This window comes from Saccostrea echinata, unplaced genomic scaffold (assembly GCF_033153115.1).
Source record: "Saccostrea echinata isolate AGI-Se365-2 ecotype Australia unplaced genomic scaffold, CSIRO_AGI_Sech_v1 ptg000054l, whole genome shotgun sequence".
Classification (NCBI taxonomy): Eukaryota; Metazoa; Mollusca; class Bivalvia; order Ostreida; family Ostreidae; genus Saccostrea; species Saccostrea echinata.
In genome coordinates this window covers 56,720,013-56,737,852 of record NW_026889803.1, presented here as the reverse complement: position 1 = coordinate 56,737,852, position 17,840 = coordinate 56,720,013, and the positions used below count along the sequence as shown (strand labels likewise).

The window sequence follows — 17,840 nt, the reverse complement described above, 5'->3', positions numbered from 1 at the left end:
CCGACAAATTTTTGGACAAACTTGCACTACTCTTCACAACTTTTTGTAGGAGAGTAGATTGATTTATCATTAAGGGAATAAAAAACATTTTCTTAGATCTATGTCAAAATGTGATTAGACTGGCTCACGTTGAAAACAGTATAATTGAGACGATAAACACCCAACAGCAACTTTGTAAAACTATTTTGAGATCAGGAGGGTTATATGCAGATACAAGGTATACATGTATTAGAAAAGCATGTAACTTACCATCGTCTTTCTTACGCTTTCCAACATTTTGCCGATTTTCTTGCAAACTTTCCTAAACAAAGTTGCTATGGTCTATTGTGACGTTTTAAGATCTTTGTGTAGTGACGTCATAGAGGTCATTGTTGTGACGTAACCACTGTATGTATAAAGAAACAATAGGAGCATTTTAAAAGTACTCAGTCTTTTCCGTCAAATGGTGAAAAGTCCTCGGAGGTTTTTATTTGGACTTGACGGAAAAAGGATGTTCGGATTGATAAAAATGAACTTCATTTCAATGAGTAATCCATTTTGTTTTATTGACGATAAAAAATTTGATAGCCGCACAAGGATAATGAAATACGATTATTTGTGCCAAATTTTGTTTATTGGTAAGAGTTCCGGATAATCCTGAACATCGTTTGTATACAAACGTACACAAACGTTAGCTTTCTGTTCAAAGGTTTTTTTTAAAATTGGCGGAATGCAACCCCATGCCCCTCCCCCTTTACTCAATTGAGAGAGAGAGCGAGAGAGAGAGAGAGAGAGATTCTCAAATTTTGCATGTCTCTACACTTACGGGTTGAGGATCATGTTTTTCTATTCTACCTGACGATTCTTATTATTATTTTGACAATCTGCAGCTGGATCTTTTTCCTATATACTGATTTTTTTTTTTTTTTTTTTTTTTTTTTTTTTTTGGTTTCGGGTAGATTTATTTTTCTGGAACTCTAAATCTTCGTATATACAACTATACGTTATATTAGAGAAAGCAAAGGTAACATAATTATATGGAAAAAAGAACTTTTTTCTCTTTTAAACTACACCTGTCTGTGGTTTTGTTTGTCTTTTAAGTGCCTATTGATAAAAATGTACAACTACCTGTCGCAAATTCTTCTGTCATGCGTGTCTGATTGGGGAAAATTCATAAAAATCTACCCCCTTTGTCTTTAATGCTGGTACTTCTCTCCGTAATATGAGTATATATTCATAAAATATAGGTGTTATATATAAGTTCCCAATATTCAAGAACACCGCATGAACACTCGTTATGTGTTCCATTTAAGAGATTGGTGTTCCTCACACATTCCTTTACTTTTTTTATTATGGACAACAAAACATCCCCCTTATCCGTTGGTTAGCCCTCATGGGCCTGACATTGGGATTATTATAAGACATTGTCGTCATAGTAATATAATTTAAATTTTGTTGTAACAGTGTTGAAAGTGTAATTAAAAAGGAGGAATGAAAAGAGTTTGTTCATTTTAATGCAGTACTGTGTAATGGACTGTACCCAAATTATTTAATGCTGTATATTTTCAGGGCACTTCAGATTCGGAGTTTTCTTTTTCACAATACCTAAATCCTGTTACAAGTTGTTGGTTGAATTGCACTAAATGAAATAGGCAGTGTCAAAATTTAAGAGACCTGCACTTTAGAGTTTGCACAGTTTTCTTCCAGTGTATTTGCATATGATATGATTGAATAATTAAAACAGAGAGAAAATTGAATTACACAGAATCCATACATAAATTTCTTTCAGTTCAAGCAAACTGGGACAGATTCCTATAATTAAAGAACTCAAAATCTTTAAAATGTGGAAAATCACACAATTCAATTATATCACAGGAAATCTGATATATGCATCAATTCACTCATGACACACATTTCATTACCGGACGTTTGTATATAAGCCATCAGTTAACCTATATTTCAGTGCGTCAGTAGACCAGTGAGTCAATTTTAACAATTGTACTGCAGTTTGTATATATATATATATATATATATATATATATATATATATATATATATATATATATATAAAGGCATATGTACATAAACATGTCAAAAAATGGTAAATATTCTTGTTAAATGTCTTGATTGTGTGTAAAAGAGAAGACCTATATAGAATTAACCTCTCAAGAAAAAATGATGACTTGCAGCATATGTAGGTGACATATTTGACTGAATACAATAGATGCATTAAATATTCTCTCCGAGAGAATCAGGGCATTTTTTTTCAGTTTAAAGATGTAAACAGTAGACTGTGGTATATGGATGTTGAAGAAAAATAACAGAAACATTAATTTCTCTTACTTGCATATTGAAATATTTGTAAATTTTAATGTTTTTATTACATGTATTACTATGCTGTTTGTTTGTTTTTTATTTATTTATTTTTTTAATACATTTTTTGATGCCAAACTTATTGTTTCATCTTTTTTTTATTTCTTCGTTTTTTACTTGTGTCCTTAATTTATGTAAATAAATTTCACAAAGCTTGTTATCTTTGAAATTGATTGCTCTTACATCATCTAAGGCCCAGACTTCTTTGTCTTTGTCCAACTTCACTGATAATTTTGAGCTTAGAATTATTAAAAAATTCAAACTTTAGACTACTTCCAACTTGTTAAATCATGTCCAATTGTGGTAAGGTTATACACTAAAAGCAGTCGATTATTTCAAACCATAATGTTTACACCCCCCCCCCCCTCCACCAATTGTGTATTCCTAATTGCTTGAAGTGTTTATTTTTTGAAAGAAATTACAAACACCTTTAATAATAACTGTTAGGTATATAACCTACTCATGACAAGATTAAAGGAAAAAAAAACCACTGCAATAATCAGAAAGAAAATCAACAACTTTTTTTCTGCACATACGTATACACAAAATTTTATCCTATTTTTGTCCAAACAACATTAATCTATACTTACTCTTAGAATGTTTCTTATTTTAATAAGATACTGAATCATTCCATTAATATGAATATAATCATTCCATAAGATGAATATAATCATTCCATGAAATATTCCATTAATGAATATGTTTTGCTAACATCTTTCTGCAAAGTGGGAACAAGGGGCAAAAAAGTAGCATTTACCGTAAGAAAAAATGAAACAAAAACTGACGTAGTACGGATTTGAAAGAATTGTTTACTAGGCAACACAGATCGATAGACAGCTAGATAACAGACAATTTAACAAAACATAATTTTTTTCTTTCATCAAAACAAAAAAACTTAACTATTTGTTCAAACCTTAAAACATCTGCATAAATACCGGGTACCCTCATAAGTACAGGCAAAACTTAAAAAAAAAACATGAATGAAAAAACTCAGCATTGGACTACACATGTAGAAATATTGTCATGAGAGACAAGCAGTTACTTAAGGAATCACTGTCTAGTTAGTAGAATATGCCAGGGCATCAACGATAGTTATAAACGTGGGATAATTTATGCATAACGGGCTTTGCCCGTTATGCAAATTATTCCACGTTTCCAACTATCCTTGATGTCCCTGGCATACACCACTAACTAGACACTGATTCCTTATATTTCCATTTCATTGTGAAATAAAATTGTAAATTTAGACTTTAAAAATGTAGACTAATAGATTTAAATTACATGAGGCCTCACATGTCAATTTCAATAGTTCCCGCCCACTGATGTCAAACACAAAGACAGCCGCACAAGAATTACATGCATATTAGGCCTTCTTAGCTCCTGACCTTTCGCTTGGCGAAATTTACATTACGGTAGAATGATCAAGAAATCAACTCAACTAACTTTCAGAGTTATCACAGAGAAAACAAATAGAAATGGAAATATATGCATATGGAGGTAACCCAAATTAGTAAATCTTTTGTCTGCCCAATGTTTAGTAATGATAAAGAAAAAAAGTCAAATAAACCATATAGGGTTACTTGCAAAGTTGTTAACTTACTGCATCTATTTAAGACTAAAATAACATTCCATCATACCAAAAATTCACAAGTTTAAAAAGTCACCTAAAAACCATGATATTGAGCAGTCAATAAAGGAAGCACAGGATAATAAACGTACAAATATATACATGTAAATCACTGATTACTCCATAAGTTATTAACCTTAAAGCTGAACACGACTCGTAAATAAGCATACGCCATTTACGATATTACTATCTAAGATAACAGCACCAAGGTATACTCCTGACTGCTTTATTATCACGGGTATCGACGTGGAATGGCGACCCGTGTTCGTGCTGGTTATCTTGCATTACTTTTGTTTACATTTTATTGCAGTTATATTGCAGTTACGTATATTTGTGTTTGTTTGTATACTGCACTGACCCGTGCAACTGTTGTAAATCTCTTTGGTATCTTACTCTCCTGCATTAGAAGAAGCACACAGTTATTTTCGTCGCTATGCACACAGTTATTTTCGTCGCTACTAAGTGCTGTATAACATATGTCCGTCTACACCGGTGACAATTGATTACACTAAACAGTGACCAAGTGAGCGGCTCTATATATAGGGGCTCTCAGATATAGCGAAAGTCCTATCGAATATGGCGGACAGATTCTTTTTACGAAGCGTGTTCAGCTTTAAGCAGTACAACAAAGTAAAATCAAGTTCATGTAATCAGATTCCCTTTCCTATGGACAATAAAAGAATCATCCTCACACCAAACATTTATTTAATACTCATATCCATACACCAAAAATTAATACAGTTAAAGGAAATCATAATGAACTGTAATGGAACAAAAGCAGACAAGAAGGACACAAAGTAATACAAATTACCATGTTTATAAAATAAAATACATAAGTGTTGAATAAAAACTTTTTTACAGTTGGCAAAACAGCATTCTTAACCTCCTGTCCTATCTCATCACACACAGGTTTCCTGAGTGTCTCAGAAAAAAGAAATTCACTGTTAACAGTGGAAGACAACTTTTGTAATAAGGATTAAAAATTATAACAGAATAATCACTGTAATATCACACCATGTAGAAATATCATTGAACATACATGTATCTAAAACAAGAGGCCCAAGGGCCTTAACGGTCACCTGAGTATAATACAACAATTTAGAGGATCCATAGAGTATAAAATGAACTGAAAGGTGAAGCTTTGTTTCCCAAAAGCAAGAAAAATAGGGTGATCAGGATCAATAATATTACTAGTCTAGTATTCATTAACAGTTCATAAATTAGGTTCTAATCTGTTCCCCATTTAATCACTCTTAAACAAACTATCAGTGCTTCTGTACTCTTTTAATTCCTTGTTGAAATCTCTTACATTGGCCTTTCTTGGTCTTTGATGATCATTTATTAAGACAAGTTATTTTTGTCTCATTTTTATTTATCTATTATTTACAAGTCTACCTGATCATTAAAATTATGAAAGTACTTTTTGTATTATACAATAAAAATTCTTGCATAATTCTCTTATTCTATTAACCTTTCAAGTACATTATTTACAGTGATTAATTATCACAAGTAAATGGCAAAGGGGAATAACTCCTCTCAGTAGAATACAAATTAATAGAGGCCTGGCCTGGACCAGAACACTTGTCAATGACCAAATGGTCCTGATGTTCAAAAATCTGGTAAAAATACCCTTCCTTATTAAAACTTCTTTTACTCTTTTTTCCTCTGATATGCCCAGGTGCAGAGAAGATTTTTAAAGCATTAATGCATTTTCACTCTATAATAAATAGAGCCCCGCCCTAACTTCAGAACCTCTGATCCAGGGATCATGAAATTCACAATTTTGGAATAGGCATCCTTGCTTATCATAACTATGCATTTGTTTAAATAATACCCAGGAGTAGAGAAGAAGATTTTCAAAGAAATAATGCACTTTCACTATATGATCTATATAGCCCCACCCTAGCATCAGAACCCCTGACCCTGGGACTATGAATTTCACAATTTTGGTAGAGTCACTCTTAACTATGTATTTAATTTGTTTAAATAATACCCAGGAATACCAAAGAATAAATGCATTTTCACTATATAATCAATAGAGCCCCGCCCTAACACCAGAACCCCTGACCCTGGGGCCATGAAATTCACAATTTTGGAAGAGGCACTCTTGCTTATCATAACTATATACTTGGTTAGTTTATTTAATACCCAGGAGCAGAGAAGAAGATTTTAAAAGAGTTAATGCACTTTCACTATATGATCTATATACATGTAGCCCCGCCCTAGCACCAGAACCCCTGACCCTTGGGCTATGAATTTCACAATTTTGGTAGAGTCACTCTTGCTCATCATAACTATGTATTCAATTTGTTTAAATAATACCCAGGAGTAGAGAAGAAGATTTTCAAAGAAATAATGCACTTTCACTATATGATCTATATACCCCGCCCTAGCACCAGAACCCCTGACCCTAGGGTCATGAATTTCACAATTTTGGTAGAGTCACTCTTGCTTATCATAACTATATATTCAATTTGTTTCAATAATACCCAGGAGTAGAGAAGAAGATTTTCAAAGAAATAATGCACTTTCACTACATGATTTATATAGCCCCGCCCTAGCACCAGAACCCCTGACCCTGGGGCTATGAATTTCACAATTTTGGTAGAGTCACTCTTGCTCATCATAACTATGTATTCAATTTGTTTAAATAATACCCAGAAGTAGAGAAGAAGATTTTCAAAGAAATAATGCACTTTCACTATATGATCTATATACTCCGCCCTAGCACCAGAACCCCTGACCCTGGGGTCATGAATTTCACAATTTTGGTAGAGTCACTCTAGCTTATCATAACTATGTATTCAATTTGTTTAAATAATACCCAGGAGTAGAGAAGAAGATTTTCAAAGAAATAATGCACTTTCACTATATGATCTGTATAGCCCCGCCCTAGCACCAGAACCCCTGACCCTGGGGCCATGAATTTCACAATTTTGGTGGAGGGCTCAATGCTTATTACAATCATGCCAACAGTTTGACTGCTTGATGTCCAGGAGTAAAGAAGAAGATTTTTAAAGATTGCATTAATTTTGATGGTTTTGGCCCCACCCCTCAGGCCCCAGGGGGGCAGGGGCCACGAATTTCACAATTTTTGTTCCCCTTCACCCATAGATGCTATATGCCAAAATTGGTTGAAATTGGTTTGCTGGTTCCAGAGAAGAAGCTGAAAATGTTCAAAAGTTTATGACCGACGAACGACGGACGACGACGGATGAAAAGTGATAGCAATAGGTCACCTGAGTGACTCAGGTGACCTTAAAAAAAAGGCTATAAAAAAGAGTTATAGTGCTGCAAAAAATAACCTTACAGAGTTCCAGAAAAAAAGAGGTCCATGGACCACAACACTCACCTGTGATTACAATCTCTTCCAGACGAAAATAAATCCACTAATTTCAACAATGGTTTTTTACAGTATATTGATGCTTCATGTCAAGTTTACTAATTGTAATTTGTGTTCATGTGAACACATGCATTTTAATTAGTGGAAAACTTTGTTCTTAATTCTGTTGTGTCCCCTTCCTGGTTCCAGGGCACAGAACAGAAGAAATCTACATAACATGGGAATGCAAAATACTCTTAAGGGGAAGAATTTTTCTTGCATATTACTATGTAATATTTCAACTTCAATTCCTATTGTGTCCTCACAATAATCCTATAAGGGCCACGACTTCTAAAAAAAATAATTAAAAAAAATGAATCTACACTACATATGAAATATTGCAAATAAATATTTCTGTGTCCCTCCTGTGATTTTGTTTTTTGGTTTTTTTTCCTTCTAAAACTTTGATCCCTGTTTTGGTCCCATATTTGCTCAAAGAGCCAGCCATCAAATGATTTCGTGTCAAAGTCTAAAAATTCGATTTTTTCCTATCAATATATGCTTAACAGTATGTTTCATGTTGAAAATGAAAAAAAAATGCATCTATGTAATCATTATAATAACACCACTCATTCATAATCTACTGTATAGTTCATCAGTTGTTCTGTAATTCCTAAATGTTATTTATATACATGTATTGATTTTTACTTGAAAAAAAAAATTCAATGATTATGATATACAATGTATTGCCTTTATCCTAACCTTTGAAGATGCTAAAGTACTTGTACAGTTTTTTGACCGAGCTGGTTTGCTCCAAAATATTTTCATGGAAGACGTATATAAATTATTGTTATGTTCTTCATGAGTATCCTTTTTGTTTCCTGATAAAGCTGGTTTGCTCCATGGGACAATCACTAAAGGAGGAGAGATCTCCGTCCGTGTCCGAGCTTGGAAACCTGTACAGCTGTTTGGAGTTTGTTAAAACTGCCTTCTTATGTCGTGGACTTTTGTGCTTTTTCTTTGTGTATACTTTGTATGCTAAAACTATGTTCACCATCAAACTGAGAATTGCCAAGATGCTGATTATAATTAAAGCTAATAGACAGGATCTGAAACAGAGGAAAACTTGTAGAATGCTGAAACATTTAAACGCATATTATGTAAATATTACAAAGAATTGCTGTAAATGTTTAAGAAAATGAGGTCAGAAATGTCTGGTAACCATTGGATTAAATTCTGATTGATTTATATTGATTAAGTCTGATTTTTTTTTACTGATTAGATTAATTTCTGATTGATTTATTGATTACATAATTTCTGTTTTATTGATTAGGACAAGTCAGACCTGTAGACACTGGACTGGTCTGGGACTAGATGCTCTGCTTTGATTTTCTTCTGAGAAAAACACACACAAGCTGTAGAATTAAAGTACATAGCATCTGTTCAGTGTAAACTTACTCTCAGGCTTGTACATGTACACACAAACAATGAACTCGGTTTAAGTCATATCACTTATAAGTTAACATTCATTTCTCCTAATGCAATCAAGTATTATTTACCTTATTAATTGGTAAATAAGGTTATCATTAAAAAGGTAGGAATGCATATACAGTGTGATATATTTAAATCTTTTTGAACCCTTCAAATTGTTGCTTTTCTAATCTCATCATCACTAGAATTCCCTTTGAGATAATACAGATACCTCTTTGAATGTCGGAGTTTAAATCAGAGAAGTTACAGCTTCCTGTGGTTGGATGACAAGGACAGCCATCGTCACAGAGACATTGGGCCTTACAAGAGTTGCCATGGTAACCATATGGACACACTAAATAAAGTTAATCAAGTGTTTATAATTTTTTTTTTCTTCGGATAAAGAAATAAAGATTAGAATAAATAACCAGATTGTCACTTGATGTGATAAATATGCCCAGTAAAATATGCTATAAATGGAACCAATTAGAAATACTATCAGAGTCATTCAGAGCTCAATATGCTTACACTTATAATATTGATCTTTTATCCTTGAACATGAAGCAAGTTAGCTTTTGTAATGAATATGAACATTTGCATCACATTTAATGCACTTATGAATAAGTAATTTTGAGATTAATCTTTATCCTCAAAACCTTAAAATCTGTAGGCATCTTCTTTCAACCATAGTGAAGTAAATTAAATTAAAAAGATATTTTAATAAAAGGATCACTTATATGTGAACAGTATTAACCATAGCCTTGACCTTTGGTTTGAAATTAAAGGGGCTTGGACATACATATAATGTAGATTTGAAATTCTAGAATTTTCATTATATCACGACATAATTATGTTGCTAAAGCATCTTGCACCAAAATATTATAAAAGCGTGTTTAGAAACTTCTTTTATCTGGACATTATTAAAACCACGAATTTTGGGACACAATTGATTGATACACATCCTTGCACTTCCACCAGTAAACTCAATCCTTAATATTTGAGAAAAGTGAAAAATTTTTTACGTACTTATGAAAAGCATTAAAACTATAATCCAGGAAATTCAGAGTTGGAAACCAATTTACCAGTATTGTCAGTTGGTGCTCAGTAATTTTTATAAAGTAAAAAAATTGAACACACCTGGTGAAAAGTAAACATTAATTATAATAGAGCCCTTGCCAATGTTTATAAACACAAATGTTTGACGTGATTTTATGAAGAATGTTGTTCTCATCAAATTTTTAAAGATTTCATGTAAGTTCAATTCATTAAACTGAAGTTATTTTTTGAATAAAAATAGAAATTGAAAACAAAATAGCAATGCAACTGTGTCTAAGCTCTTCTAAGATCAACATGGATGTGATAAATGTATCACATATTAATAACGTAGACTATATGATTCTTACAGTCCTGACAGAAAGTCCCTGTGTAACCGGACTGACAGTGGCAGGCTCCACTCACTCTGTCACAATCACCACCATTCAGGCAGGTACACCTGAACTCACAACCAACCCCATATTGCCCATGTGGGCATGTGCTGTTACATGTATCACCATGCCAACCTGCACTGCAGGAACAGCCATCTAAGAAAATGTAGTAAGGTTACATGTACTGTATGACTTCAGATGTACTGGCAGAATTGTCAGTGTGATTTACATTTATCATTAATAACTTTATATATAGGATAAACAAAGTTTGTTATATGTGCATCACTTAAAATAAATTTTGATGTTCATTCAGGTAATTATACATGTACGTGCAATTATACAATGTATTTTCTTACCTTGTGTGCATTTTCCATGCCCACTACAGTTTACTAAACAAAACAGCTGATCACATTTACTTCCTGTCCAGTATTTATCACAAAGACAGGTCCCTAGTACACATGCTCCATGACCTGAACAGTTGACCTCTGGACATCTTGGTAGATGAGCACAAAGAACAGTGGACACATTTCTAGCACAGTTGAATTTCTTGTCCTCTGTGCTGCAGTGATTAAATATCTTTAACAATGACTGTTACAAAACAAGCCCTTATGTTACAAAAAACATTTCTTGTATTGTTTGTTCCTATCACCTTAAATGTTATTCTTATAGGCAATGTTTGAAAACTGAACTTCATGCATTTATTTTCAGAGATATTCATATCAATTAAGAATGTCCTGGTTCTTTAGCTGCTTCAAACGTTAAATCATGACTTTTTTATATTACAGTAGAGAGCAAAAGAAATAGAACAATTGTGTATACCACTGGTCTGACGGATAGTTTACAAGAGTCCCATTCACAGTGTATGTTGCAGACCCTCCTCCATCCAAGTTGATTGCATTGATAATACCATACTCTAGCATCACCTCAATGAATTCTCTCAGGTCTAATCTAAAGACATAGAATAACTGTAAATCTTTTCCTATGTATCACAGTATGTCACAATGGACAGTGTATTATAAAAGTGAAATACTTTGCATTGGTTTTAATTTCACTATGTTTGCTATAAAAGAATTTTCTGAACATTAATTCATCATTGTAGAATTCACATATTAAATATGTGCCATACTTTAAAACCCTGTTTTCCTTTTCCAAAATAGTAAAATAATTATATAGCCATTAAAAATCATTTGGATACAAATGGTTAACAACGGCACTGCAAAGCGGAGCATCCCCTTGCAATGAACACTTGATCCCAATACATGTATAAATTATTGCTGGCATAACTTCTGGTGTGCACACACTCACTCACCCAAAAACACACAAGCACATTACTTAATTACTATATCCCTTCCAACTTGGTTGCAAGGGGATAACAAAGTGACTGCTTATATAAAGTTGGTTTCAGTTGGTTATAAATTTTATAATTCAATCACCATAAATTAATTTCGTTGTTTTAAGAATCATTTTTAAGATTATACAAATATTCATTAATGAGAAATTCATTGTCTGTGAAATTAATACCACCCGAAATGTGCTTACATAGAAAATAGTGAAATACTAAACACATGGAATTAAAGACATTTACAGTATGTGCTTACTGAAATGCCATCAAAAAGTATAAAACCTTATGCATAATATTCTAAGTTATTACTATGAGATATATATAATTATTGCTTTAATTATTTTCTTGATTTGAAATTCCAATGAGTAAACACTAAATTCATACCCATTTTCTCCAGTTTTTCCATCTGCTTGCATAAATATAACTCTTCCTTCTTTGTCATGGCCGACAACTGTTCTGGCAGACATTACTGAGGCAAAATGCTCCAAAGTGCCTGAAATTTTTCACTGATGTTAATCACATCTAAATACTTCAATTTACTGTTTTCAATTTCTAAAACTTGATAATGACACAAAGTAAAAAAATCTACATCGATCATTCCCCTATTCCCAAACCAGTTGAATTTGCATACTCAACCTTGGTATCAAAACACGTTTTACTGTCTGTTGAAACAATGCACTAAATTTAACACAAAAGGAACAAACAAGAATAAGTTATTGTGAAAGAACAGAAAATCTGATGTCTGACACAAAGATTACTATAGAACACCCTCAAATCCTTGTGAGCCCTAAATATGTGTACATTGTATGTACATGTTCCAGAAGTATCAGCCTACAAAACATTACTGTAACATTATATTACTACAAATCTGGTGTAAAACCACTGGGGAATTTCATTTATTAATTCATTGGTTTGCATACCGGTAAATTTTGAAACAATTTTTTAAGGAAGTGGGGAACTTTCTCTTAAGTATAAATATAAATGATTTGCACATAATTTAAATAAAGTGTATTTCTTGATCATGTATATATGAAAGTTCTGCAAGATTGTATACTCAGTTGATAATATACAAATATGGACGGTTTAGAAGGGAGACGTCACAAATTATCAGGTCTGAGTAGAGTTGTCACCCCAGGTTGCTTGTGTCTGAGGGTGACAACCCTACTCAGACCTGATAAATCCTGAAGAATTTTAATTTAATAAATTAGAGTAGAAAATATCAGTCAATCCTTGTGTTTTCCTACCCACTGCTCTGATTCCATTCTTTCAAAATATGTATATAGACAACTTTGACGAAACTGTTCGAATTTATTGTTTTAAACCGATCCCGCATATAAATATATCAATTATATATATGAGTTATCTCACTCATGACATTTTATTTCCATCAAATATAAAAGGAAACAACACAGTTGTCACCCTGCATGCTCACTTGTGCTATTTCATTGTCATCTGAATGGAGACAACACATTTGTCACCCTGCGTGTGAGGGAGACATCATGAATTGTCTCCCTGCACATGACATGCTCTAAACCAATCAGATTGACTGTATTATCCTGAAAGATAATAATAAGTATTCTTTACCTGTTTCTTCTGTGTCAGAACATTCAATTTTAAGGCTTTCATCCAGGTAGGACTTGCCATCTCGAATCAACCACAGTACACCTCCTACCAACTGTTGAAAATCCTCAGTAATTAAATCAATCTCCGACAGATATCTACAAATATATATAAAGCTGATTTTCTTTTTCCTCACTAAGACATAACTTTATAACTTAAGGAATTTATCTACTTTATCTATATACAGTAAAGTACAGTTACAAGCTTAAAATTCATGTATTAGTTAATGTACATGTACGTGTACTGGCTCAAAGAACAATTGAAACTCTTCAATATTAAATTTGCCAGCTATATTTTAATTATTTTTATCACCAGAAAAGTCAAATGACATTCCAAGCTATTAACATACAAAACTGTCTCCAGCAACTAATACCTCAACATGGCATTACATACCCTACGTAAAGATATCCATTCTTTGTTATTCCAAAGTGAGCATTCTGAATTCCCCCAGAGTCTTGTACTATTCTCCCATTACTGACAACATTTCCTGAATGGAAAATAAAAACATTATACATGTAGTAATCGGCTGATTTCCTCATGTACATGAGTGAATGAATGCAATTGTAGGCCAAAATACTTGTGCATTTTCATGTGTAAGTGAGTACCAGGTATACATTTCTCAAAAATAATCTTGAAGCATTATGCTTTTTTACTTTACTTCTTGAGGTCTACAGATTGAACTTTTATACCTAAGCATGCTCCACTGGTGGTGTTGAAGAAGCCAGCATTTATTGCCACAATGCAGTCCTCCTGCTTAGCTGACTCCAGTACAGAGGCTCGTACCCCCTCCCCCTCTTTACAGCCATGCTCCATCTTTGGCTCAAGGACAGACACAGTTTGGAATGGATTGTTTATCACAGAAAAGTGCATTAGTACATCTCGCCGTACATAATAAGATTGTCTTATTACATGTATCAAATGTCTCGTTTCAGCAATTGGAAGACTTAGGTTTTTGTTAAATCCATGAGACAGAATTTTGGAATGAGTAACATTTCCATACTTAATATCTTGGCACTCTCTTACTTGGCGATGTGTTCGATGTCTAGGACCATGGTGGTATTTGTAAGGCTGTAATATATCTAGTCCATCTATCTCAGTATATCTTTGTTCCTCTGTAAATGGCTTGATGCCATTTGAATGTCTAACTTTGCTTGTAGTTCCAGAATGTTCATTTAAATCATTGGTATGCTCTAAGACATCACTGTATAGTTGTGGACTTCTTTGATGAATTGTGCAGATTACAAAAAAACTGAAAATATTCAGACACTAGAAAAGTGATCAGATTTAGTTTGAAAGCATTTCAGATCACAGCTTTGCATGGGTCTGTCTCAATGTAGAAAAAAGGATTTGAACTTGAAAATTAAGATAACAGAATATGAATTTGAAATTATGATACAATACACTTCTCTTTTTCAACAAAACTAATTATTAACAATTCTTTGAATGCTTCTGCAATATTAATGCAATAATTCAGCTCTTAGGCCTTAGTGGAAATTTTAAGTAATATGATTTTTTAATGTACACTTAAACTTGGGATTAAGGCAAAAGATTCATGTAGCCATGAAACATTTAGATATGCATCAACAGTATACGCATACATCATTATTTAATCCTGTTGCTGAAGAAAAAAAAGAAAGTTATCTTTGAAGCATATGTATTTTTTAATTCTTTTTTTATTCCATTTTTGTAACCATGGCTTTGACTGTTTAACAGAGCTGTTCCATTTACTAAGAAGTGCCTTCAGCATATCATATACATTTAATGCCACTATCATATAAGCTGGATCAATTCATTTCCTGATTTTTATACATGAAGGGTTACTGAGTTTTGATATATACCTAATCACCATGCCAACAACTGCCTATAATAAAAAAAAATTAAAAAATTTTACATAGGTTACAAAAATTAAAAAGTAAGAAGGACCTTAGACTAAGTTTTCCTTTTTCCTGACTTGAGAGTTACTCTCACATTCTCATGTATTTCGTCTGCACATCAACTTTCTACAGGGTATTAACCATGTTATTAATTGTCAATCAAGTTGTACGTGTATTAAGGTGTATCTAAAAGCAAGTTTATTTCTAGATTTTTTTTTACCTGAAGATATCTCTTTTTAAACCACTCGACACATCACCGTTGACCGTTTGCTTACTGACAACAAACAAGTAAGTTTCTGCCCACAGGCCCTTAGATCGCTTTAAAAAATTAAGGTGTTAAAAAAAATAAAGGTATGGAACTCTTTACATAGGGTACTCACATTCGCCAATAAAATACTTTTAAATCAAATGATCTAAAATTTTACTTTCTATTCATAACTATTCACATATAAACAATCTACGTTACTACCAAAGTTCTTTCCGAAATACGTTCTATTTCCACTATGGAAAAGTTATACTTCTTAGAGCGCTCTTTTGTGAAAAAGTCGGAAAATGTACAAATCTCGCGGGATTTCTGGGACAAACGTAACATAAACATGTAAACAATATGTTGAATGTCGATGAACAAATCCTAAGAAAATGCAAATGAAATATTTTATTGTTGTAAACTTTATATACATCAAGAGTAGGAATGACAACGATATCAATTTATATCTATTGTTGATCGTATTTATCTATTTATCGTATGGTACATCTAAATACAATACACATGCCTCGGAAATGTCCTATTTTTTATTAATGGATGATAAATTTTGGGTTCTCGCTCTCTTACGTATGTCTTTTAGTTCTTCTATTCTTTAATTGGAATGACAAATACATTTAACATTTAAAATTGGATTGAGATTGGCATGTTTTGTATTATCCGCAACGCCATGCTGTCCAAGTCAGACGACCAAATTCGCCTCTAATTTTGAAGAGTTCACTAATGGAAATAGAACGTATTCCGTATACGAGATATGTTGAAATCATATTCCAAAATTGACCGTATTTTTTTACTCGACATTAGCTTGGGCCTCTGAATAGTTACACTAATTGTACACGGGAACGACGAGATGAATTCCTCCTGGAATTTATTCTATACTCTCTGAATATTTGTTTATTAGCACTCAGTCTCTACAAAATTTTATCTGATTTGATCATATGGTCTTACTAAGTTACCACCAACATTTTAGCGGTATAATTTTTAAAAAATCAAAAGGTATATTATACATTCCAGAAAAATTTCGTTCAATCATAGCTCTTTACATTAATAAACAACATGGCTGGGAAGTTGTTGAAGCAAATGTTTTCTAATTTTTTTTTTCGCGAAAGGAATCATTACTGACTTAACCTTACAATCTGGAGTAAAAAATCAACTTTAAAATGTTGAAAGATTGTGCAAATATTATGCAGCTGTTCACTGCAGTTCAAACACCGTCTGTATACATGTGAATAACCAGGGCCCAAGCTAATGTTGAGTAAAAAAAAGTAGGTCAATTTTGGAATTGATTTCACCATATCTCGGGAAGTACATGGAATTTCGGAATGAACTTTGGTAGTAATGTAGATTGATTATATATGAATAGATATGAATAGAAAGTAAAACTTCAGAGCATTAAAAGTATTAAATTAGCAAATGTGGGTACCCTATGTAAGGAGTTCCATACCTTTATCTTTTTTATACACCCTAATTTTTTAAAGTCGGATTTAAGCGATCAAAAGGCCTGTGTTCTGCCTGCTTTATGTTGTAATCCAGTATTTTCCCTTTATATATTTTAAAGTAAAGGGTTAGAGATCAATTGTAACAGGCTTTAGGTTGAGGTTTATGACAAATCTCTTTGGACCTTACAACAATTTTAATTTTTTTATTTCAAAGCGGCAATTTTTATCAATTGAAGCGGTCAATTTGGCTGGTAGCCAGTTCTTAGGGAAAACACTGGATTTAATCGCTTTTAAATTGCACATGCAGATTTTCCTAACTTACGTAATCAATAATTTAGTAAATTATCACAGAGGCAATATAACATAACGGTGGATATTCTTTATTTTTATAACTTTTAAAAGAAAATTATACCCGCTTTGTGTACTACAGGCTTTTAGATCTGCTCCCCAGAATCCGTTCAATCATGTAATTTTCCAATCAATATATTTCTACCTAGCTGCTGGCATGTAAACTTCATGCACAATATTTTGAGTTAGCTAAGTAATGAGTCTGTACATGAAAAGTAACATGCCTTCACTGAAATTGAATTATAAGCATTGACTATATAACTTATTTTGTTCATCGAAAAATGAATGTAAAGAACGAATCGCACACTTTTTTATGAAAGCCTTTCATACAGTGTTCAATTCGTTATTTAGATTCATTTCTCAATGAACAAAATAATCTATATAGTCAATCCTATAGTAAATTAACCAATTCATATATTCATTATATGCGTAAGAAACAAATAAACAGTTACAATAATCCTCTACATGATGTAGACCTGATGTGCCTGGGTCTTGGTTTATAAATATGTATTACCTATTGATTTGTAAAAAGAGTACTCTTTTTATAGTATATCAATAGGCATTACATATATTATGTAGATAGGCCTTTCAAAAAGTGTCAGTCACAGCAACTGACGAATAATTCGATGACTTCATGATTTATCAGTTGTAATTACCTGAAATTTATGATGAAATTGCAGATTAAGATACATTGGAGTTTACTCGAGCTGCCACCATTCATATCGTTACAATCATATCTACACAGTATTTGCTCATATCA

At 32.7% G+C, this 17,840-nt stretch overlaps 1 protein-coding gene across 1 annotated transcript; it reads right to left on the bottom strand.

Annotated features, from left to right (window-relative positions):
- Nucleotides 1–3,141: 3,141 nt before the first annotated feature.
- Nucleotides 3,142–17,814, bottom strand: LOC133205370 (N-acetylglucosamine-1-phosphodiester alpha-N-acetylglucosaminidase-like). The gene is made up of 11 exons (XM_061341169.1): nucleotides 17,737–17,814; nucleotides 13,847–14,406; nucleotides 13,551–13,644; nucleotides 13,122–13,255; nucleotides 11,922–12,030; nucleotides 11,015–11,143; nucleotides 10,552–10,754; nucleotides 10,175–10,351; nucleotides 9,004–9,126; nucleotides 8,647–8,716; nucleotides 3,142–8,410 (listed from the first exon to the last, which is right to left on the bottom strand). Exons 1-11 carry the CDS (start codon nucleotides 17,799–17,801, stop codon nucleotides 8,161–8,163), a joined length of 1,914 nt encoding a protein of 637 aa, XP_061197153.1. The 5' UTR covers nucleotides 17,802–17,814; the 3' UTR covers nucleotides 3,142–8,160.
- Nucleotides 17,815–17,840: the final 26 nt, after the last annotated feature.

What these genes read in the sequence shown, in the direction of transcription:
- LOC133205370 (XM_061341169.1), bottom strand. Translation starts at nt 17,801, where the DNA reads ATGAATGGTGGCAGCTCGAGTAAACTCCAATGTATCTTAATCTGCAAT. An exon ending in AATTTCATCATAAATTTCAG is followed by an intron (nt 14,407 to 17,736) that starts GTAATTACAACT and finishes GAATATTTTCAG; the next exon opens with TTTTTTTGTAATCTGCACAA. An exon ending in AAACTCCGACATTCAAAGAG is followed by an intron (nt 8,717 to 9,003) that starts GTATCTGTATTA and finishes TTAATTCTACAG; the next exon opens with CTTGTGTGTGTTTTTCTCAG.